Source organism: Mus pahari, chromosome 18, assembly GCF_900095145.1.
Source record: "Mus pahari chromosome 18, PAHARI_EIJ_v1.1, whole genome shotgun sequence".
In the NCBI taxonomy this organism is placed as follows: Eukaryota; Metazoa; Chordata; class Mammalia; order Rodentia; family Muridae; genus Mus; species Mus pahari.
The window spans coordinates 24,189,269-24,211,359 of record NC_034607.1 but is presented as its reverse complement, the minus strand read 5'-3'; the positions used below and the strand labels follow the sequence as shown (position 1 = coordinate 24,211,359).

General features: G+C 50.7%; 2 protein-coding genes across 2 annotated transcripts in view; both read left to right on the top strand.

The window, feature by feature from the left end:
• Positions 1-3,050: 3,050 nt before the first annotated feature.
• Tubb4a (tubulin beta 4A class IVa) lies at positions 3,051-9,790 on the top strand. Its single transcript, XM_021217506.2, has 4 exons — positions 3,051-3,233; positions 4,276-4,384; positions 4,520-4,630; positions 8,428-9,790. Exons 1-4 carry the CDS (start codon positions 3,177-3,179, stop codon positions 9,483-9,485), a joined length of 1,335 nt encoding a protein of 444 aa, XP_021073165.1. The 5' UTR covers positions 3,051-3,176; the 3' UTR covers positions 9,486-9,790.
• Positions 9,791-11,899: 2,109 nt separating this feature from the next.
• Dennd1c (DENN domain containing 1C) overlaps positions 11,900-22,091 on the top strand; it is a 12,450-nt gene continuing 2,258 nt past the window's right edge. The window contains exons 1-18 of the mRNA XM_029531616.1: positions 11,900-11,964; positions 13,176-13,240; positions 13,320-13,363; positions 13,485-13,534; positions 14,663-14,782; positions 15,683-15,752; positions 15,884-15,964; positions 16,076-16,147; positions 16,231-16,284; positions 16,762-16,872; positions 18,069-18,169; positions 18,455-18,500; positions 18,620-18,721; positions 18,809-18,934; positions 19,447-19,551; positions 19,802-19,895; positions 19,973-20,013; positions 20,255-20,326. Of these exons, the coding sequence (XP_029387476.1) occupies positions 11,948-11,964; positions 13,176-13,240; positions 13,320-13,363; positions 13,485-13,534; positions 14,663-14,782; positions 15,683-15,752; positions 15,884-15,964; positions 16,076-16,147; positions 16,231-16,284; positions 16,762-16,872; positions 18,069-18,169; positions 18,455-18,500; positions 18,620-18,721; positions 18,809-18,934; positions 19,447-19,551; positions 19,802-19,895; positions 19,973-20,013; positions 20,255-20,326 (1,371 nt within the window). The 5' untranslated portion in view covers positions 11,900-11,947. The remainder of the gene's footprint in view (positions 11,965-13,175; positions 13,241-13,319; positions 13,364-13,484; positions 13,535-14,662; positions 14,783-15,682; positions 15,753-15,883; positions 15,965-16,075; positions 16,148-16,230; positions 16,285-16,761; positions 16,873-18,068; positions 18,170-18,454; positions 18,501-18,619; positions 18,722-18,808; positions 18,935-19,446; positions 19,552-19,801; positions 19,896-19,972; positions 20,014-20,254; positions 20,327-22,091) is intronic.

Sequence of the window (22,091 nt, the reverse complement as noted above, 5' to 3'; positions counted from 1 at the left end):
GAGACTGAGTTAGATGTGGGGAAGAGAGCATTGGTGTAGCCACCCCTTACAGCACGGATCCCTGCCCCTTACAAAGAAAGACAGGGCAGATCTGGAGCAGAGTCAACTGTACTCATGCAGCTAACACCCAGCATGTGGGGGCAGATATGCACAGGTAGATCCCCTGGAGGCAGGTAACCTAATGGAGTTGGACCCTAGCAACACTGTATTCTTGAAAGGCAAGACATTTGGTCATCAGCTTGTTGTGTTTTGTCTTAATACCAAGCAACAAAGTAGCAGGAGTCCTGCAACTGTTGAGAGCCTGGGTTTGGGATATTCTGTTTCATGGGCTATTTCCAGAAGCAACAATGTCTCCACATTGCAGTAAGGCGCTCTACCCTCCTTGGGCTTCCATTTCCTATCTCCAAAGTTGGCATGAGCTCGCACCTCCAATCACTGTTTGCATTAAAACCTAATCAAATACCCATAAAGCACTTAGAAAAGGATGTGGCCATTGGATTTAGGATAAATATCCTTACTTTTTAATGTAGTACTGGAGATGGAATTAAGGGACTGGCACTTCTAGGCAGGGTCTCCAGTCAAACCTCAACCCTGCCCCCTCACTGAGGGATTCTAGGTGGGGCTCCACCTCTGACCCCAAACCCCTCACTGATGATTCTAGGCAGGAGTTCTACTACTTCATGTTTTGAGAATTTAATCCCAGGCTGTTGGAAAACTCACAGCTGGGGAGGTCATAGGCTCATGGGAGGAGACAGCTTATTACTGCTGTTCTTCTAAGTTGATTGACTTCTAAAAGTTTATGTTTATACCCATAGACAATTTCTACTTCTAAGTTTGATCAGAAAAGATTCTACAGGGAGTCGTGGTGAGTGCTTAATGAATGGTTAAGCTCATGAATGCTTAAGATGCGGAGAATGAGGAGTGCTCAGCCCTAAGCAGAATGTTAATGCCCTGCCAGCTAAGGATCTAGGAACATGGGAAAAGAGGAGTGATGTTTAGCAGGACCACAGTGGCATCTTCTGGGTAGACACAACACAGACATTGCAGTCATAAACACACGGAGGCTTCTGAAGCAGGCACAAGGCTGATTCTATGACTGATTCTAGCAGTCGACTATGGGTTGGAGAGGGGCTTATTGGGCCACATATCTCCTTGCTAAACTATTGGTTTCTAATGACTTCTGGAAGAGCGATAACCAATTTCTACCATGTTATACCCATTGATGTGCACCAGGATCCAAAGGCCACCCATGACCACACAGACAGTAGGCTGCAAGACAAAAAGCTGTAAATGTTGTCAGATAGGAAAGGGTAGAAAGGAGAGGACATTGATAGGAGTGGGAGGGAGAAAAGGGGGGATGGGGTGAGGCATTACCAGTCAAATTGATTTTAAAATCTGGGAGAGATGGTTAAGTGATTAAGAGCACTGGCTGCCAAAGGACCCAGGCTCCCACACGGCAGCCCACAAGTGTCTGTAACTCCAGTCCCAGACACTGTAACCCTAGCCTCTGCTGACACTACATGTATGCGTAGTACAGAGAAAGACATGCAGGCAAAACACCCATACACATAAAAATAAATAAACAAAATAAAACCAAAACAGGAAGACTTGAAGTTGGGAGGGTTGGGGGTGCGGGTTGTTGGGGTGGATCTGGAAGAAAACAATCTGACTAAGAAAGGAAAGAAGGGAGTTAGGAAGAGAGGGAGGGAGGAAGGGAGGGAGAGAGGAGGGAGGGAGAGAGGAGGGAGGGATCGAGAGAAGAGGAGGGGGAAAGCTTCAGTCTTTGGCCAGCTGGCAACATCACAATTGGATCTACAATGAGGGAAAACTGCCACTGTGTTTGTGAGCTAGGGCTCAATGGGTAGAGCACTTTCCAAGCATGCATGAGTCCTGTGCCCGATTCCATATAACCCCAGGGTGTGGTGGCGCACACTCAGGAGGTGGAGGCAGAGGGGTCAGGAGTTTAAGGTCAGCTTAGCTACTTATTGAGTGGGAGGTCAGCTTGGACTACAGTATGCAGTCCTGAGGGGAAATCTCTCCAAGCAAGGAACACAGCAAGGGGCACCTGTAACTCCTGGGGGGGGGGCTGAGCAGAGCCCATGGAATCCGGCACAACGAGAAAGACTCTGAATGGAACATTACGAACGGTAAAGATCAACATGCATGGACACACTCTAACTTGTACTTATGCTCAGATAAACTCATGAACACACAAGCATGTTTCAGACATCACTTTTAGACCAGGTACATTGTAGGTCTCTTGTAATCCCAGCATTCCAGAGATTGGAGGCAGAAAATTCATGAGGTCAAGGCCAGCCTGGGCCATATAGTATATAGGGGAACAATAGCTACATGGGAAATCCTGTACTTAAAGGAATAAATATCAATAACAAAGCAAAGATATATTGAGGTGGGGAAAGCTCTCTGCTGTTTGTGTGGTTCAATTATTTGTCTTAGCCCTCTGCTAGTTTCCAAGCCCTCTTGGGGGGGGGGGGGTCAAGAGCCTTCCAGCACTCCTCAGAGCATAAAAGGAAACTGGTAGAAGGGTTCCAGAAGGGACTTCCAGGACCCAGCAGTGTCTCACATGCACCTGCCACCTTGAAACCAAACTCCACTGTGGAGATCCTGGAGCTCAGAGTCACCGCCCTTCCCCACCTATACAAAGGTTCTAAGGAAGTCGGGGGTCTCGAAGGAATGAAGAACGGAGAAGCAGACGGGGAAATTGAGGCAAGGGCTGGGGTTGAGAGGGAGGACGTTGTCCTAGATGCTGTTTACAAGACTCTGAGGGCCTTTCCATCCAGTCTCTATGAAACCAGAGTGGAGAGGGAGGATGGTGCTTTACAACGCCTCCTGAGGGGAAACTAGAGTGGGGATACACGGGGACCCTGAGGTCTCGGAGAAAGTGCTTGACGGAGGTGATCCCTACACGTCCGAGGCCCCTCCCTCCATCCTCCTCCATTACTCTAGTCTCTCCATCCTTCACTGCAAGCAAGCATCCTAGGCGGGCCCAGGAGGCGGAGCACGCGGGTGACCCAGCGGTGACGTGAGTACTGCTCCGCAAATATAGAGACGCCCGGGGGCGCAGAGACAGAGCTCCGCAGCCATCTCGTCCAGAGCTAGAGCCACAGCGGCCGCTCGACACCCGTCCATCAGACACCACCAGCAGCGCCACCACCATGCGGGAAATCGTGCACCTGCAAGCCGGCCAATGCGGCAACCAGATCGGAGCCAAGGTGCGCCGGGCTGGGTAGGGGGTGGGAATGCACAGGGGCTCAGAGAGGGGTCATTGACTCTTCCAAAGCTCACCCAGGAATTTTGCATCCCAGGTGGAGGAGGGGAACCAGGGCAGAGCCAGTCTGGGAACAAAGAGGCTGATGGGGGCAGGGCCTGGCCTTGTGTCTCTTGGCCACAGCTGGCCTCACAGCTGGGCCACTGTCACCCTCAGTTGCCTGGCACGAAGAGGCACGGCCCCTCCTCCCAGGGCTGCTGCCGGGATGGGCTGGCACCAAGTGGCTCTGGTGGGGCCAAGCCTCTCCCTACCCCCAACTTCTCCCTTCTTGCTGGCTCATGCTTTGCTGTGGCTCTGAGGTCCCAGTTACCTCACAGGCAGGCAGTCAACAACTGGAGAAGTGGCTTTAAGAGTGTCCTAGACACAGCATCTCTCAGCCCTTCCCGACTAACACTGTGACCCACTCTGACATCCTAGCACTTGGTGGGTAGAGGCAGGAGCCCAAAAATAACCTCCCAGACACATTAAGTTGGAGGCCAGCCTGGGCTACGTGAAACCCTGTGTCAAAAACATAAGGGGTGGGGGCTATAGCTCAATAGGTTGAGCCCTCGGCCAGGTGTTGTGGTATACACCTGTCATCCCAGCCACTAGGCTGGGTTGAGGCAGGAGGATCAAGAGTTCAATATCATCCTAAGCTATCTAGTGAATTTCAGTCTAGCCTGGGCTTTGGGAGACACTGCCTAAAAAATAATACAGACACGTGCGTACATACACACACACACACATACATACATACATACATACATAAACTTTTAAGACAATAAGTCAAAAAAGCTATTCTACACATCTTGTCATCAAACAAACAATAGGACAGGACAGACAACATGACTACACCGGGGCTCATGGCCAAGACTGAATGCACACACACAGAAAATGGTTTTTAAAAATGTATTAAAACTATAACAACAAAAGGAAAATCTATTCACCTTGCTCCCCCCAACTTTGCTCCCCTCTCCTCCTCTCTCTGCTCCACCCCTCCCCCCCAGTTCTGGGAGGTCATCAGTGATGAGCACGGCATCGACCCCACTGGGACCTATCATGGGGACAGTGACCTCCAGCTGGAGAGGATCAATGTCTACTACAATGAGGCCACAGGTAGGACAGCCAGTGGGGGTGGCACGGGCGTGGGAGTGGGAGTGGGGGGACACTGTCACGAAGGGACAGGCTGTGCCCTGGAGCCTGCTGGACCGGGCACTCAGCCCAGCCACCTTCCATCTGCCATCTCCACAGGTGGAAACTATGTTCCCAGAGCCGTGCTGGTTGACCTGGAACCCGGAACCATGGACTCTGTCCGCTCCGGCCCTTTTGGCCAGATCTTTCGGCCAGACAACTTTGTATTTGGTAAGTCCCTCTCCAGTGTAGGCGCACGTTTGTTTTTGTTTCTAAGTGCTTAAAAGAACATTCTGTAACTAGCACCAAAGTACCTACCTTGGCAGGGCAGTCAGGGATTTGATTAGGCACACCAAGAGAACCCTGGGGAGACATCAGACACAGCCGAGGGGCTTCCTTAAAGAAAAGGTTCTGGGTTTAGATGGGGTTATCTCTAACCTAGGGTAACCGCCAACTCTCTATATAGGTGAGATTAGCCTTAAACTAATGTGTGGAACTTAACCCTGAGTTCCTGATCTCCTGGGATGGCCCATGGGTTTCTGTGGGACTGGGGGACAAGCCTAGGGCTTTGTGCACACCAGAGGAGGACTCTACCCATGAAGGCCAGCCCCTATAAGAGCACTCTACCCACTGAGCACAGCCCCAGAGGAGCACTCTACCCACTGAGCACAGCCCCAGAGGAGCACTCTACCCACTGAGCACAGCCCCAGAGGAGCACTCTGCCTGCTGAGCCCAACCCCAACCCTCTGGAGACAATGTGCTTCGGAAGGATATGAGCAGGATTTTGTAGGCACCTCTCTACTTTCTAGAAGGGATCTGAGCTCAGAGAAGTCGGTCCACAACCACAGGGTTGGTGTTTGTCAATCTGTCTCCAGCCTCCCTCCTTTAGATATCAGCTCCATGGGGATGGCAGGAGTCACAGAGGGAGCAAGCAGGCCACTGTTTTGTTCTCTGCCTCAGCCCCAGCAAGTGGCCTTGGGCAAGTGAGTTTCCCTTTATGGTGGATACAAAATTTGTGGAAGACAATGTGTGCCTGAGTGGGTATGGTGACTACAAGGTCCTCTTGAAACGACTGTAGACGGAAAGATACAGAGAAGTGAGGTGGGCCAAAGAACGTACACACAGAGTGTACATCTGAGAGACAGACTGGGAGGATGAGGAGTTAAGAAAGGAGGGCAGAGAGGAAAGATAGGGAAAAATTAAATAGAAGTGTGGGAGATGACTCTCAAGTGTTCAGTATGCAAGCATAAAGATGTGAGTTCAAATCCCAAGCACCCATTTAAACATATAGGCACAAGGATTTATGTCTGTAGCCATAGCTCTGGGGAGAGTGACAACAAGAAAATCCCTGGAGCTCACTGTCATGCCAAGCGTTGAGTTCCGGTCAGGCGAGAGACCATATCTCATTGTAAACAAACAAGGTGGTGAGAGATAGAGAGAGACATCAGACATTGACCTCTGGCCTCTGTGCACGTGTGTAGACACAGGCATGCACACACAGGTACACACACACAGGGGAAATGGAGCAGAGGTCTGCTGGAGGTGAGGGAGGGACTGTGAATACCGGTGGAGAAGGAATTCCAGGCAGATAGACTGGCCTGTGCAAAGGTCCCAAAGTAGGACACAGCCCTTTGTGATGGAGAAGCAGCCAGCCAGGAGGTCCAGATGACTGGCTATAGAAGAGGGAATGAGGAAACATGGAGGACCAAGCAGGAGGGAACAGGGCAACGGGAGGCCACCTTGTGGGCTGCAGGGCCAGCAGGAACCAGTGTAGGAGGTCAAAGAGAAGCCTTTGGGACCTGACTGAAGGCATCGGCACCCTCTGGCCGCTGAGGGAAAAACAGATAAGAGACAGAACCTAGTCAGGGGACTAGGAGGAGGCAGGGGAGATTTTTCAAAGCTTAGATGAGGTATGAGTTTACTTAACTTTTTGTAGTAGCCTTCTAGCTTCTGGATGAGGGTGTGGCAAAATTGAAACACTTACTTTTAACTTTAATTATTACATCACACAATAATCGGGGCTGGAGAGATGGTGTAGCAGTTGACAGCACTCTGTTCTAGCAGGGGACCCTGGTGTGCTTCAACCATCAACTCCAGAGCACTTGACACCTCTGAGGGCACAGACAAAAAGAAACTGCTCATGCTCAAAAATATATAAATAAAATAAAAATTGAAAGATAACTATAGAATGAAATTAATTACATTTTAATAGTCGATTGTTTGATAATAAAGTATTGATTATTATTTGTGCCTATTACTATATTAAATGATTGTTGTCAGTAATAATAGTAATAGTTGTGCTGTTACACAGTAGGGTTACTACAGACAATAAGAACATATAGGATCCCATGTTGCTGAAGGGAATTTTTTTTGTTTGTTTGTTTTGTTTTGTTTTTTTCCAAGACAGGGTTTCTCTGTATAGCCCTGGCTGTCCTGGAACTCACTTTGTAGACCAGGCTGGCCTCAAACTTAGAAATCCTCCTGCCTCTGCCTCCCGAGTGCTGGGATTAAAGGTGTGCGCCACCACCGCCCGGCTGAAGGGAAATTTAAGATAAATAAAACATTGATGTATGTTTGGGGTAGTTGGTATCTTTATTGTAATTCAAAAGATGTATAGTATCGACCTGTATCAAAATACAATGTGACCCCCACAAATGTGTATGGTTTTTATGTCTTGGCTAAAAAAATAAATCTGGGGGCTGGGCATGGTGGCGCATGCCTTTAATCCCAGCACTCAGGAGGCAGAGGCAGGCGCAGATTTCTGAGTTCGAGGTCAGCCTGGTCTACAGAGTGAGTTCCAGGACAGCCAGGACTACACAGAGAAACCCTGTCTCAAAAAAAAAATTAAAAAAATAAAAAAAATAAAAAATAAATCTGGAAGCTGGAGCAGAGGGTGTGAGAAGGGACGGAGACAGAGTCAGGAGGGGACAGAGCAGGGTGGGCACTTGCCTGGGTCCCCGGTCCAGAACAACAGACACTGGGTTTCCTGATGTCTATCAGCATCTCAGTGTTCAATAGAGCGAGAGGAGCAGGAGTTCATGGTTATCCTGAGCTAGGTTATCCATGGTGTTAGAGACCAGCCTGGGGTACGTGAGAGCCTGTGCTCAATAAACAAATGACCTGGAGCCCAGCATGGTAGTCTATTCCTGTCATCCTAGCACTTCCCAGGCACAACGCCAGACACTCATGAGCTGCCAGGGCTACACAGTGAAAACCCGCAGAAAGAAAGAAAGAAAATCTACCCGAGACAAATCACTAGAAGACCAGAGAGACAACTCAGTGGTGAAGAGCTCCTGCTGCTCTTCCAAAGTACCTGAGTTCAAGTCCCAGTTCCCATGTCAGGTGGCTCACAGCCACCTCCTATATCCATGGAGACTCTAATATCCTCGTCTGGTCTGTAGGAGCACATATACTTATCTGCATACACACACACACACACACATAAAAATAGAGCTTTTTTGGTTGGTTGGTTGGTTGGTTGGTTTTTAAGTCTCACTGTGTAAACAGGCTGGCCTTGTGCTCTGCCTTCCCAGTGCTGAGTTTCAAGGTACAGACTACCAGATCCAGCTAAAAACAAAGCGATTAAAATAAATGAATGAATAAAATAAATAAAATAAAACTAACCACCACAGTTCCCAAAAGTAAATTAAATCAGTAAAATAACAATAGTGCTCGCACTATTCTTCCAGTCTTTTCATTGTTATCTATTAATTACTGAAGCTCAGGTAGCACAGGCTGGCCCCCAACTCATTATGTAACTGTAGCTAGTCTTAAATGCCTGGTCCTACAGCTGCTACCTCCTGAGTACTGCAATGAGAGTGAGGCCAACACACCTGGCTTCTGTTGTGGCCAAGTTGGAACTCTAGGTCTCCTGCGTGCTCGGCAGGGCTCGATCCATGGAGCCCAGCCAGGTACTCTTATCATTTTTCTAGTCTAATGATTCAGATACTAGGGTGCATTGCAGACGGATGGGTTGGAGAGTCGACCGCTCCTCCATGCCTGTGAATTCAATGCTGTCCTTTCCCCAGGTCAATCCGGAGCAGGCAACAACTGGGCCAAGGGTCACTACACCGAGGGCGCAGAGTTAGTGGATGCAGTCCTGGACGTGGTGCGCAAAGAGGCGGAAAGCTGCGACTGTCTGCAGGGCTTCCAGCTCACCCACTCGCTCGGAGGTGGCACCGGCTCAGGCATGGGGACCTTGCTCATCAGCAAGATCCGAGAGGAGTTTCCAGACAGGATCATGAATACGTTCAGCGTGGTGCCATCACCCAAGGTGTCTGACACGGTGGTGGAGCCCTACAATGCCACGTTGTCTGTGCATCAGCTGGTGGAGAACACTGATGAGACCTACTGCATCGACAACGAGGCCTTGTACGACATCTGCTTCCGCACGCTCAAGCTGACCACGCCCACCTACGGGGACCTCAACCACCTGGTATCAGCCACCATGAGTGGAGTGACCACCTGCCTACGCTTCCCGGGCCAGCTCAATGCAGATCTACGCAAGCTGGCTGTGAACATGGTACCGTTCCCCCGTCTCCACTTCTTCATGCCAGGATTCGCACCCTTGACCAGCAGGGGCAGCCAGCAGTACCGGGCCCTCACCGTACCTGAGCTGACCCAACAGATGTTCGATGCTAAGAACATGATGGCTGCGTGTGACCCGAGACACGGTCGCTACCTGACCGTGGCTGCTGTCTTCCGGGGACGGATGTCCATGAAAGAGGTGGACGAGCAGATGTTAAGTGTGCAGAGCAAGAACAGCAGCTACTTCGTTGAGTGGATCCCCAACAATGTCAAGACAGCCGTATGTGACATCCCACCCCGGGGCCTGAAGATGGCAGCCACCTTCATCGGCAACAGCACCGCCATCCAGGAGCTGTTCAAGCGCATCTCCGAGCAGTTCACCGCCATGTTCAGGCGCAAGGCCTTCCTGCACTGGTACACCGGGGAAGGCATGGACGAGATGGAGTTTACGGAAGCAGAGAGCAATATGAACGACCTGGTGTCCGAGTACCAGCAGTACCAGGATGCCACGGCTGAAGAGGGCGAGTTCGAAGAGGAGGCCGAAGAGGAGGTGGCTTAAGTCTCCTGCCATCACTCTGCCCCTGGGGCCCACCAGCAAAGCTCTGACCCTAAGCACCCCACCTCTGCACCCAGTTGCCTCGTTCCCTCAGATCCCATGAGCATCTTCACCATGAGGGCCAAGCCCAGGTTGCTTCTATTTGCTTCACCCTTAACTTCTAAACCCCACTGTTTCTCCAACCTGCCAGGGAAGGGCTCTTCTAGTTCCCATGAGTGTCCCTCAACGTGCGCGCATGCACGCACACACACACACACACACGCACACACACACGCACACACTCACACATGCACACTCACACACACGCACATGTGCACACACACGCACATGTGCACACACACGCACACGTGCACACACACACATGCACACGTGCACACACACACATGCACACGTGCACACACACACACACACACACTACTCCACCCCCTTAGATCTTGAAAATCCTTTCTTTTATGCCCTGTCCCTTCCCCAGCACTCCTGAACCATTCTCCTCCACCTCTGACATGCCCAGATATTTCTCTAGAGCTTAACATTTTCCCCAGCCTCCAAGTCCTCTCACCTTGCCTTACCTCTGACCTCACAGCGACCCACTCCTGACCCAGCACCTTCACTCTGGCTCCCGTAAGTTCCCCTGTGTTCCTGCCCTCGTGCCTTAGTTCAGTTCCTACCAGAGACGTGCTGAAGGAAGAGGAAAGAGAGGCCTGTCGCCTGGGGCTAGAGAGCCCCTCCCTAAGATTCACCCCACCCTGCTCTCCCCTGCTGACCCTCCATCAATAAATGAGTCACTGCTTTGGTGTGGTTTCTGTTTGATTTAGTTTCTTTTCTGAGTGCAGCTAGGGAGTGAAGGGGCCCACCAGCCACTGATGATCAACTCCTGGAATGGTGGGGTAACAGGGATTGCAGAGCCAAATGGACCAGGCTAGACCAGAGCAACTCTGTGGTATAAGATAAGCCACTTGCACACCAGGAACATGTATGCATCCTGGGGCCACAGTCTGTACCTTGGAAAGCCGGACCTGAAGGTTAGTTTTTTGTTTTTGTTTTTGTTTTTTTTTTCCCTCTTTCCAGTGTGGCCACACTGAATCACTGAATGCATCTTCTGCATGTGGTTTAGTTTGGGGTTTGGGGTTTTTGAGACAGGATCTCCCTATGTAGAGAGTTCCAGGTTGTCCTGGAACTCTCTTCGTAGCCCAGGCTGGCCCCAAACTCACAGAGCTCTCTGCTTCCTGAGAGCTAGGATTAAAAGTGTAGCTGATTGGCTTCTCAAGGATAGGTCGCCATGCTTAAGACTTCAAAAAAAAAAAAATTGTTTTTCAATATAATATTGATTTTATTTCTAATTGTGTGAATGGGTATCTGGAAGCCAGAGGCTTCCGATCCACTGGAGCTGAAGTTGTGAACCACCCGTGTGGTTTTTCACTTACATCCTGTGTGTTTTAGTTAGGGTCTCCATTGCTGAGAAGAGACACCATAGCCAAGGCAACTCTTATAAGGACAACATTTAGTTGGGGCTGGCTTACAGGTTCAGAGGTTCAGTCCATTATCATCAAGGTGGGAGCATGGCAGCGTCCAGGCAGACACGGAGCAGGAGAAGGAGCCAAGAGCTCTACATCTTGATCTGAAGGCAGTCAGGAGAACACTGTCTTCTTCCAGGCAGCTAGGAGAAAGGTCTCAAAGCCCGCCCCCCTCAGTGACACAGCTGGGGGAGTTCAACAAAGCCACACCTACTCCAATAAGACCACACCTCCTAATAGTGCCATTCCTTGGGCCAAGCATATTCAAGCCACCACGCTGTGCAATAGCAGTACATGCTCTTAACTACGGAACCATGTCTCCAGTGCCCTGAAGTTAACTTCCTGGGGTACAGATGGCACCCTAAATTTGGTAATACCCGGGCCTGTCTGCCTGTCTTCAGTTGGTTCTGTGACCTCTCTCAGTTAGGGGGGTGTGTGTCTGTGTGCACCTGTGTGTGCCCATGTGCATGCACACCTTCCCTGGGTTCTGAGCCTCTCCTGCATTCCCATCAGGTTCCTGTGTGACTCCAGCTATTAACCTCTGTCAGCCTCTTTTGCCCTTCAGTGCAGCTGCCCCTTGTAAATGAAACAGAGAAACAACACGGGGAAATGATGGGGGTGATCTTCACAGACTTTCAATAGTCAGGGGACTCGGAAAGAAAGAGCCTGTGTGTGGCCATGGGGACCATAAGGGTGAAACTAGACTTCCCAACCTGGCCCTGTTTCCCATAGACCCTGTCCCCACCTAGGCTCTGAAGCCAGGACCCTGAGTTCCTCACAGGGGGTGGGGGCGGGGGCCTCCTTCAGCTAGGACGTCACCCTGCTAAACTTCCTCTCTCAGCCACACAGGAAACTGAGCAGATCAGGGGCCCAACCCCAAGCAAACACAGGCTCCCCCAGCCCCAGAAGCACCAGGGGAAAGGGCCCAGCTGGGCCAGCCCTGCAGAGACCATGGGATCCACAGAGACGTAAGAGCTGTCTCCCCCCCATCATGTGCAGCGAGATTGCCAGACCTGAGCCCGGGTGGGATTGGGGGAGGGCAAAAAAAAACAAAAAACTGGGGCTACGGCAGGGGAGGCCCCAGAAAGCACAGCTATCCGCTGACCAGGGTGGCCTCTCGGGGACCGGATCAGGCCATCCTCTTCAATTTTCCTGCCTCTGGCTCTAGAACTGTGTCATGAAACCGGGGACTTTAGGAGTATGACGCTCCAGTAAGGGTGGGGTTTTGAGGAAGGTGATTTCCAGGAGGGGGATAATCAGGGGTAAGGTGTGAGAAGGAATGGTGGGAAATGGTCTGTCAAGCTGAGTGGGGAACTCATGGGTGCCTGTGTCCGTACAGCCATGAGACGCTTGAGATGCCCACCCACGTCAGGGGGGGTGTGTGTAACCAGATGGGGTACGGTATCAGCACGTCAGACACTTCCCTTGGTTTCTGAAGCTAAGGCCTTGGCAGTAGACAGCAGGGAAGGGTAGGCTGTGGGGCTTGGGGTTTGCAGTTCAGTGCCGGGACACCTTGCTCTTCTTTCTCTGCTGAGTGTGGGCCCCACAAAAATCTCCCACAGAGACACAAGGACAAGCCTTACATGTGCTCAAAGGCGCAGGGAGAGAAGAGATAGGACTCACATGATACACACCTGAGACTCTGCCGTTCTACCCCACAGATTCAAGAGACAGGCACCAGAAAGAATCATAAGTATGCTCTTTTTATCCAAGTGCTTGTTACAGGCAGACACACTGTCACAGGCATGCCTTCATCTCCGACTCCTCTTGCTACCCTTTCTCTGTCTGTCTCTGTCTCTGTCTCTCTCTCTGTCTCTCTCCACCTGCCTTCTCTCTCCCCTCTCTCTCTCTCTTTGGAAACAGGGTCTCAGTATGTAGTCCTGACTAACCTGGAACTCCTATGTAGACCAGGCAAGCCTTGAACTCATAGAGATCTACCTGCCTCTGCCTGGGGGTTAAGGGTACAGCCACCATGCTGGATTTCTCTCTTTTTCCTTCTCTTCTCTGACCCCCATACTTCAGCAGCATTCACACCTGGCTCCACCCCTCAGGGAGCCCACACCAACACACTTAGTTACACACATGAGACAGGGAACACGAAAACAGAAGCACACAGATGCAGACTCAGAGCACACACACACACACCACACACAAGCTAAAGCCCCCTCACGGTCCACAGAAGGCATCCCCCTGCCATGTTTGACTGGTTCTTTGAAGCTGGCCGCCCCAACTCCCTGGAGGAGGGTAAGTTGGGAGACCTGGGGCTGGAGAGATGGAGGGAGGGTGTGAGGCCGCAAAGCTCAGCAGCTGGCCCTCCCTGCAGATCCCCCCATCCTGCGGCAGTTCCCTCCAGACTTCCAGGAACAGGTAGGTATGCAGGAGTCATCTCAGGGCTGGTCCAGCAGAGGGAGGGGGCCATGGGCCTTGAACCCTGAACTGTGGGGAAAGGCCAAGAGGACGGGTGTGCTGATGTTTCTTCCTCCTCTAGGAAGCCATGAAGATGGTGCCCAGGTTCTGTTTCCCCTTTGACATAGAAAGGTATGGAGGGGGCAGAGCGGTGGGCACACACACCCTTTGGGACTCAAAGCAGGACCTTAACAACTGAAGAATTATAGACACAGGGGCACAGGGACCTAAAGACCCACGAACTGAAGGACAAAGGAAGCTAGGTGGTCCCACCAAGGGGACTCAGAGTTTATGAGTGTGTGTGTGTATTCATGGGTGAGCAGCTGCATATGGAGGCCAGAGGCAGACCTCAAGCATCATCTTCCAGAAACCATCCACCTTTTTCTGTTGTTATGTGAGTCATCTTACCAGCCCTACACTGGTTCAGTTTGGTTTGGTTTTAGATTTCTTTCCCGTGTATGGGTGTTCTACCTGCACATATGTCTGTGCACGCCACCTGCATACCTATTGCCTAGGGAGGTCAAAAGAGGGTATCAGATCCCCCCGAAACTTGGAGTTACATGGGAGTTACATGCGTTGTGAACCATGGTGTGGATGCTGGGAGCCAAACTTGGGTCCTCTGTGAGAGCAGCTAGTGCTCTAACCACTGAGAAATCTCTATACACACCTTGTTTTTTTTGAGGCAGAGTCTCTTACTGGCTTGGAGGTCTCCAAGGAGGCTTTACCGGCCATCTAGCCCCAGAGCTTTGAAAATTTTACCACCCTGGCTCTGGGGCCAGATTTAATTTTATTCTATTATATTTGTTATAAGTCAGAGGATAACTTTGTGGTGTTGGTTCTCTTCCTCTACCATATGGGTCTCCAGAGACTGAAGCCACACTGGGCTTACATGGGCTTACATAGCAAGCATATTTTCCTGATGAGCCGCCTTCCCTGGCCTCCAGATTTTCTTTCTTCTCAAAGATGGGTCTGTGGATTGGAATTCCGGTCATCCATCTTGCAAGGCACACACACCTTAGTGGTGGAACTATGAAACCAGGTTCCAGGACTCAGGGTTCCTGACTCCCAAGAACCCACAAAATCCTGAGCTCTCATACAAACCATACACACCACACACACACACACACACACACACACACACACACACACACACACCCTGCATTCACAGGCCACATTAGGGGTGTGATAGGAGGAGCAGGGAGCAAGGAAGTCAGAAAATAGATGTCCAGTCTCCACCGGAGTCTTTTCCCCTCCCTCCAGGGAGCCGCCCAGCCCTGCTGTTCAGCATTTCACCTTTGCCCTCACTGACCTGGTGGGCAACCGTAGATTTGGCTTCTGCCGCCTGCGAGCTGGTGCACAGAGTTGCCTCTGTATCCTCAGGTGGGTGATATGGGGCCTCAAACCAAGTAGGAACTGACAGGAACAAACACTAGGCCTCACAATGGATATACAAAGAGTTAAAGGTCCAGAATGAAACAGTATCCCCTGGACATGACAGGACCCGGAAGGCACTGAGGCTCACAACCTGCGCAACATCAAGCCAAACAAAATCCCAGCATGGCTAACTGTGGAGCTATGCTAACAGCTGCTGATGGCTGCTGATGGCTGCTGGGGTGGAGCACACTGGGTCTCTTCAGAGGTTTGCAAGGCTCCTGAGAATGGCTCTACAGCCGTGTACTTACAGACAGCACCAAGAGGACTCAGCGGGGCTTTTGGGAGGTCCTGGGGTGGGGGGTGGGGTAAGACAGGATCTCACTAAGCAGCCCTGGCTGGCCTGAAACTCTTATATAGGACAGAGTGGCCTCAAACTCCAGCAGGTAGATCCTCCTAACCTCTGTCCTCCTGAGAGCTAGGGATCAAAGGCATGCACCACTACACCTGGCTGACTCAGTAGGTTTTAGAATGCAGCCCATGAAATTAAGAGAGGAAAGTTGGGGAGTCAGGGGGGTGAGGTAGTGGATGTGGAGATAGATTTGATCAAAACACATAGTATGCGCGGGGCGTGGTGGCGCACGCCTTTAATCCCAGCACTCGGGAGGCAGAGGCAGGCGGATTTCTGAGTTCGAGGCCAGCCTGGTCTACAAAGTGAGTTCCAGGACAGCCAGGGCTATACAGAAAAACCCTGTCTCGAACCCCCCCCCCAAAAAAAACCCACATATTATGCATACATGAAAACACATAGTCGTCATGCACAAAATTCTCAAACAATAAACGTGTAAAAGTATCAAATCCCTTAGTATTTTCTAGACTGTGACCCCCTCCCCTTCTCTCTCTCTCCAGCCACTTTCCCTGGTTTGAAGTGTTCTACAAGATCCTCAATAACGTGGGGGACCTTCTAGCCCAGAACCAAGTGAGACCAGCCCCACCTTCAGTCCCCACCCCAGCCTTTCCATCACCTCTCTAGTGTGCCAGGTCCCACCTCATTCAGAGGGAGACCCTCAGAATCCCAAATCACCCCTCCAACACTAATTCTTTCCTCAGGTGGCCGAGGCTGAAGAACTCCTACAAAACCTACAGCAACACCCACTTCTTGGACCCCAGTTTTCAGGAAGACCAGAGATGGTGAGTAGCTCCCAGTTCTTTGGCGCTGGCTTCTGGTTGGCCGTGAAGGCTTCGAGGCAACCTGGGGAGCCACACAGTTACTCCCTCCTGTTACTCCCTCCTGTCCCACAGGAAGGCGGCGGCAGCATCACTGTCTGGAGCAAATGTGGAATCTTGCCTCCTGCTCTGGGGGATAGCAAGCTGGTAAGTAGAGCTGAGGTCCCTCAGGCCATAGTGGAGGTCACTGCCACTCACGCAAACTGAATCGCTCCCCATCTCCCCACTAGCTTTCATGTTTTGTGGCTCCGGATGCTGCCAGCTTGCCATCTATTCCTGAGAATGTGAGTTAGGAGGAACTACAAAAGGTGGGTGGGGGGCTGGAGGGATGGCTCAGTGGTTAAGAGCACCGACTGCTCTTCCGAAGGCCCTGAGTTCAAGTCCCAGCAACCACATGGTGGCTCACAACCATCTGTAATGGGATCTGACTCCCTCTTCTGGGGTGTCTGAAGACAGCTACAGTTGTACTTACATCTAATAAATAAATAAATCGGCCGGGTGTGGTGGCGCACACCTTTAATCCCAGCACTTGGGAGGCAGAGGCAGGCGGATTTCTGAGTTCGAGGCCAGCCTGGTCTACANAGTGAGTTCCAGGACAGCCAGGGCTATACAGAGAAACCCTGTCTCGAAAAACCAAAAATAAATAAATAAATAAATAAATAAATAAATAAATCTTTTAAAAAAAAAAAAAAAAGGTGGGTGGGACAGCAAACCTTATCTACCTGCCCCACCCCCAGCCGCTGTGCCTCTCTATCCCTCAGAGGAACCTTACTGAGCTGGTGGTAGCTGTGACAGATGAAAACATCGTGGGGATCTTCGCAGCGCTGCTAGCCGAGAGGAGGGTCTTGCTCACTGCCAGCAAGCTCAGCACCGTGAGGCGGGAACACCTCTCCCCGGGGAAGGGACACTACTAAACTGGCTTTGCTCAGTCCCACCCCTGTGGGAACAATCTGAGGAGGTTGCACAATGGCTCCAATTTATTGGTAGCACAATCTAGTACAGGCCCATCCTCTGGCGACCAGACCTGGCCTAGCTCTGCCCCTCCGAAGAGAATGTTAAACTTTCCAGCCAGGGACTTAGCTCAGGGGGCAGAGCACTCACTACTACCCTGGTTGCTCTAGCAAGCATGAGGCCCTGGTTCCATTCCCAACCTGGCATAAACTGGCCCTGGCACACATATTGGTGATGCACACCTGGAATTCCAGCACTGACAGATAGGTAGACAGACAGACAGACAGATAAGGAAAATACATTTTAAAAGATTCTAGGGCCAATGAGATGGCTCAGTGAACCAAGGTACCTATAGCCAAATTTTGAGGAGCTGAGTTCAATACCCAGGGCATACACAGTGGAAAGAGACAGCCCCAACTCCTACATGTTGTTCTTCAAATATGTACAAGTGAGCACACACACATGCAAACTCACTCACAAATAAACACAATTTTATTTATTTATAGCTCCACTTTTGTGTTACACAGTATAAATTTTTTTTAAATGTGTATACCTGTATGAGGGTGCCCAAAGAAAAGATCCCCTGGAGCTCTAGAGTTTAAGCAGTTGTGAGCCACCACGTTGTCGCTCAAAGCTGAACCCAGGACCTGCACAAGAGCAGCCAATGCTATAACCACTGAGCTATCTCTCCTCTTACTCAAGTGTGTATCTGTGTGGTTGACTTTTTTGGTTTTTTTGGTTTGGTTTGGTGTGGTTTCAAGACAGGATTTCTCTGTATAGCCCTGCCTGTCCTGGAACTCACTCTGTAGACCAGGCTGGCCTTGAACTCGGAGATCTGCCTGCCTCTGCCTCCTGAGTGCTGGGGTTACAGATCAGAAACACCACACAAAGCTCAGAGTTATTTTTTTTTTAATCTGAGCACATGGAGCTATAACTGGCCAAAATCCTGGTCTCCACTTCCTTCCTACCGGGGTCTCAATGCCACCCAGGTCCCCAGCAATGGACAGAGGAGACAGGTCAGGGGGGTCTAAGCACCCAGCTCATTGCCCCTCTCGGTGATTCGGGAGCCTGAGGCGAGGAGTCTGAACCCACCACGTCTGTCCTTCCCACTCCCCAGCTGACAGCCTGTGTCCACGCATCCTGTGCCCTGCTCTACCCCATGCGCTGGGAGCATGTTTTGATCCCCACGCTACCCCCGCACCTGCTGGATTACTGCTGGTGAGAAAAGGAGGAGGTGGAGGATGAGGAAGGGTAGGCAATGGGAAAGCCTGGAGTGTTGCTAGCCTTTAATCTTAGCAATCTTAGCACATGTGAGACAAAAAGCAGGAGGATCTCTTTATGTCCCACGCCAGCCTCGTCTACAGTGAATCCCTATCAGAAAAAAAGTCAAAAAAAGAAAATCAAGAGTCCTAGGGTAGCCTGGGCTACCCAAAGCAGACAGAGTTGACAGGCTTGGGGGTTTGAGATATGCATCTGCCTCTCCAGCCTGTGTCCTCTCCACAGCGCGCCCATGCCCTACCTCATAGGAGTCCATGGCAGTCTGGCTGAGGTAACCGCTGAAACACCCCAAGGCTGGAGCTGGGGGGAGGGATTCCCTCTCACTCCAGTTACTCAGAGTCCAGCCTCTGTATGGGGCTCTGAATGATAGCTCCTGCTTGTCTCCTGCAGAAAGTCCGAGAGAAAGCGCTAGAAGATGTTGTGGTGTTGAATGCAGACTCTAACACCCTGGAGACACCCTTTGACGATGTGCAAGCTCTGCCGCCAGATGTGGTCAGTGCCACCACCTCCCACCCACCCTTGCTCCTCAAGATTGAGCCTCCATCTCCGCCCAACACGGGGTCTCCCCTGTGTCCTCAGGTATCCCTGCTGAGGCTTCGGCTAAGGAAGGTTGCACTGAGCCCCGGGGAAGGGGTGTCCCGTCTCTTCCTCAAAGCGCAGGCCCTGCTCTTTGGAGGGTACCGGGACGCCCTTGTCTGCATCCCGGTGAGTAGATGGAGGAGGAGAGATGCCCAGGGACAGGCCTCTCAGGGATAACCCACAACATTGAGAGCACCTAGTGGGCCAGGCAGTGGTGGCAGAGGCCAACCTGGTCTATAGAGTAAGTTCCAGGACAGCCAAGACTACGCAGAGAAACCTTGTCTCGAAAAACAACAACAACAACAACAACAACAATAATAATAATAATAATGTGTTTTGAGTCTGAACCTCCTGATTTTTTTTTTTTTCTTGAGACTGGCTCTTTGTAGCCCAGGCTGCTCTAGAGCTTATTATGTAACCAGCAGCAATCTCCCTACAGCAGCTGCTTACACGATCAACATTATTTAATACTGACAGCCACATTATAGATGAGGATGAGATGTTCCATGAGGTTCTGCACAGGATCAGGTACACAGTAGGCACCGAATTAGTGCTTGCTAGGCAGCTATGAAGTTGGAAGAAAGACGATAGGGAGAATAGAGAGACTCAGGGAACTCCGGAAGAAATCCTTCTTCCAGGGTCAGCCAGTGACCTTCAGTGAGGAAGCTTTCTTGGCTCAGAAGCCCGGGGCGCCCCTGCAAGCATTCCACAAAAAGGCGGTACACTTGCAGCTGTTCAAGCAGGTGAGCGCACTGGGGGCGGGGCCTAAGGTGACGAATAAGATAGGCTGCTAGTCCCTGGGGGCGGGGCCTAAAGTGAGGACTAAGGACTAAGAGATAGGCTGCGGGTCCCTGGGGATAGGGCCAAATTGGATGCCTGGTTTTAAGAACGGTTTCCTGATTTGGGGGGCCTTGGAAGGGCCCTGGCAGGCTGACTTCTAAGTCTTTAGGGAACAGCATGTACTTGAGTCCGACCCTCTCTCTATATCCCAAGTTCATCGAATCCCGACTAGAAAAACTCAATGCTGGGGAAGGTTTCTCAGACCAATTTGAGCAAGAGATCATTGCCTGCCGCGGAGCTTCCTCAGGTGAGCCCCAAGGCTCTCACCGGGTCGGTTCCCCAAGCTTAGGCCTGCCTTAGTAACCACATCTCTCTCCCTTCCAGGCACCCTTCGGTCTTACCAGCTCTGGGTAGATAGTCTTAAGGTAATAAAAGCAATCCATGTTCCTGTTTATAACCAATTTCATCACCTCACCGTTTACCACAGCCCCCCGAGTAGGGGCTTGGTTAAAACTAGAGGCACAGAGAGGAAGGAGGCTGCCTAGCAGAAGGCAACCTGAGGCGGGAAGTGGAGTGTGGGGTCCGGACCTGGCAACCTCAGGACTCCAAGTTTCTCCCATTTGGTGTTCGTTTGTTTGTTTGTTTGTTTCACGCAACCCCTTACAGAAAGGTAGCGATGCCCTTCTGCATTCAATGAAGACAAAAACCCAACCAGCCGTCAGGAACATGTACCGGTCGGTGAGTACTGGACGGTGAGACTGGGCCCTGTGGCTCACAGTGGCTGGAGTGACCACAGGAAAGGGGCGTAGGGAGAGTCTGTGGTATATGCGTTTATGTGCACGTGTGCCTGTGCACGCAGAAGCCAGGGGTTGGCATTGCTATGTACTACACACCTTGGAGGTTTTTGTTTTTGAGAGAGAGAGAGGAAGAGAGAGAGGCAGGCTTCATATGTGGCCCTGGTTGGTTGGTTTTGAACTCAAGAGATGCACCTGCCTCTGCCTCCTGAATGTTGGAACTGTTCCCCACCATATGCAGTAACTTTGGAGGGTTTGGGGAGAGGGGAATACATTTATTTATTTTAGTTATGTGTTTGCGGCACAGTGCATGTGTAGAGGTCAGAGGACAACTTATAGAAGTTGATTGTTCATGTCTTTAATCCCAGCACTTGGAGGCAGTGGCAGGCAGATTCCCAGCCTTATCAACAGAGTGAGTTCCAGGACAGCCGGGGCTACACACAGAAACCCTGTCTCAAAAAAACAACAAAAAAATTGGTTGTGTCTTCGACCACGTGTGTCCTGAACACGGAAATCAAATCAAGTTGTCAGGCTTGGTGAAATCACCTTCAGCCTGAGTCTTTTGGAACCTCACTCACTAGGCCAGCGGTCAGGGCACTTCCTCCCCCAACTCTAAAGTTACAGGCACACACCACCACCGCCAACTTATTCTGTGGAAGGAAGGAATTTAACTGACTGAGCCTTCTCTCCAACCTAACAGAGATTAATGTCTTGAGTATTCACAACAGGCATTAAATATCCACTTAAAATATTAACAACTTTTCCTATGCTGTTTTCATTTGCCATTTTCATTCATATGAATGCATATATTGTTCGTTTGTTTTGGTTTTTCGAGACAGGGTTTCTCTGCGTAGCCCTGGCTGTCCTGGAACTCACTTTATAGACCAGGCTGGCCTTGAACTCAGAAATCCAAATGCCTCTGCCTCCCAAGTGCTGGGACGAAAGGCGTGTGCCACCACCGCCCGGCCACTTTCCCTTTTTAGTGTGTGTTGTATGAGTGGGTGTGCCTACTGGTCTGCACGTATAGGCGCCATGTATGTAGAGGTCAGAAGAGGGTATTGGATCCCCAAAACTGTATGTAGATTGTTGCAGTTGTCACCAACCTGATATGTAAAGACCAAACTGGTCTTTGCTACTTTGCGAAAAAGGTTCTTTTTCGCACCTTTTATTCTACCCCAGGTTTCACCCCCATCACTGGATAGGAGAGAAAGGGTAAAGGGAAGAGAGAAAGATTCTTGAATCTAATTTCTTTCCTTTTGTTTTTGTTTTTTCTTTGAGAATGACTGCTTACAAACTGTAACCAACCCACCCTACCCTAAACCCCGCTGAATGACCACCAACCCCTGCCTCTCAGGCCACAAGCATTTATATATAACCTCTCAATAGCTCCCAGAATTACAGCTATCACACACTCACAGGAACTATCTGCAGCTGGCATGTCTCTACTAGAGCATGAGGCAAATCATGGTCAGCGGCTGAGAACAGGCCCACATCCCCACACCTGGGAATAAAATGAAAACGCTTCTATTTCTGTGTTTTTAAAGAAACCAAAGTTCCAGAATTGTCACTACAGATATGGGTGTTGTGGCATGAACCTGAGCTCTCTGCAAGAGCAGCAATCACTGCAAACACAAGATGTTTCTTGCTAAACCAGGCTGTGGTGGCGCACACCTTTAATCCCAGCACTTGGGAGGCAGAGGCAGGTGGAT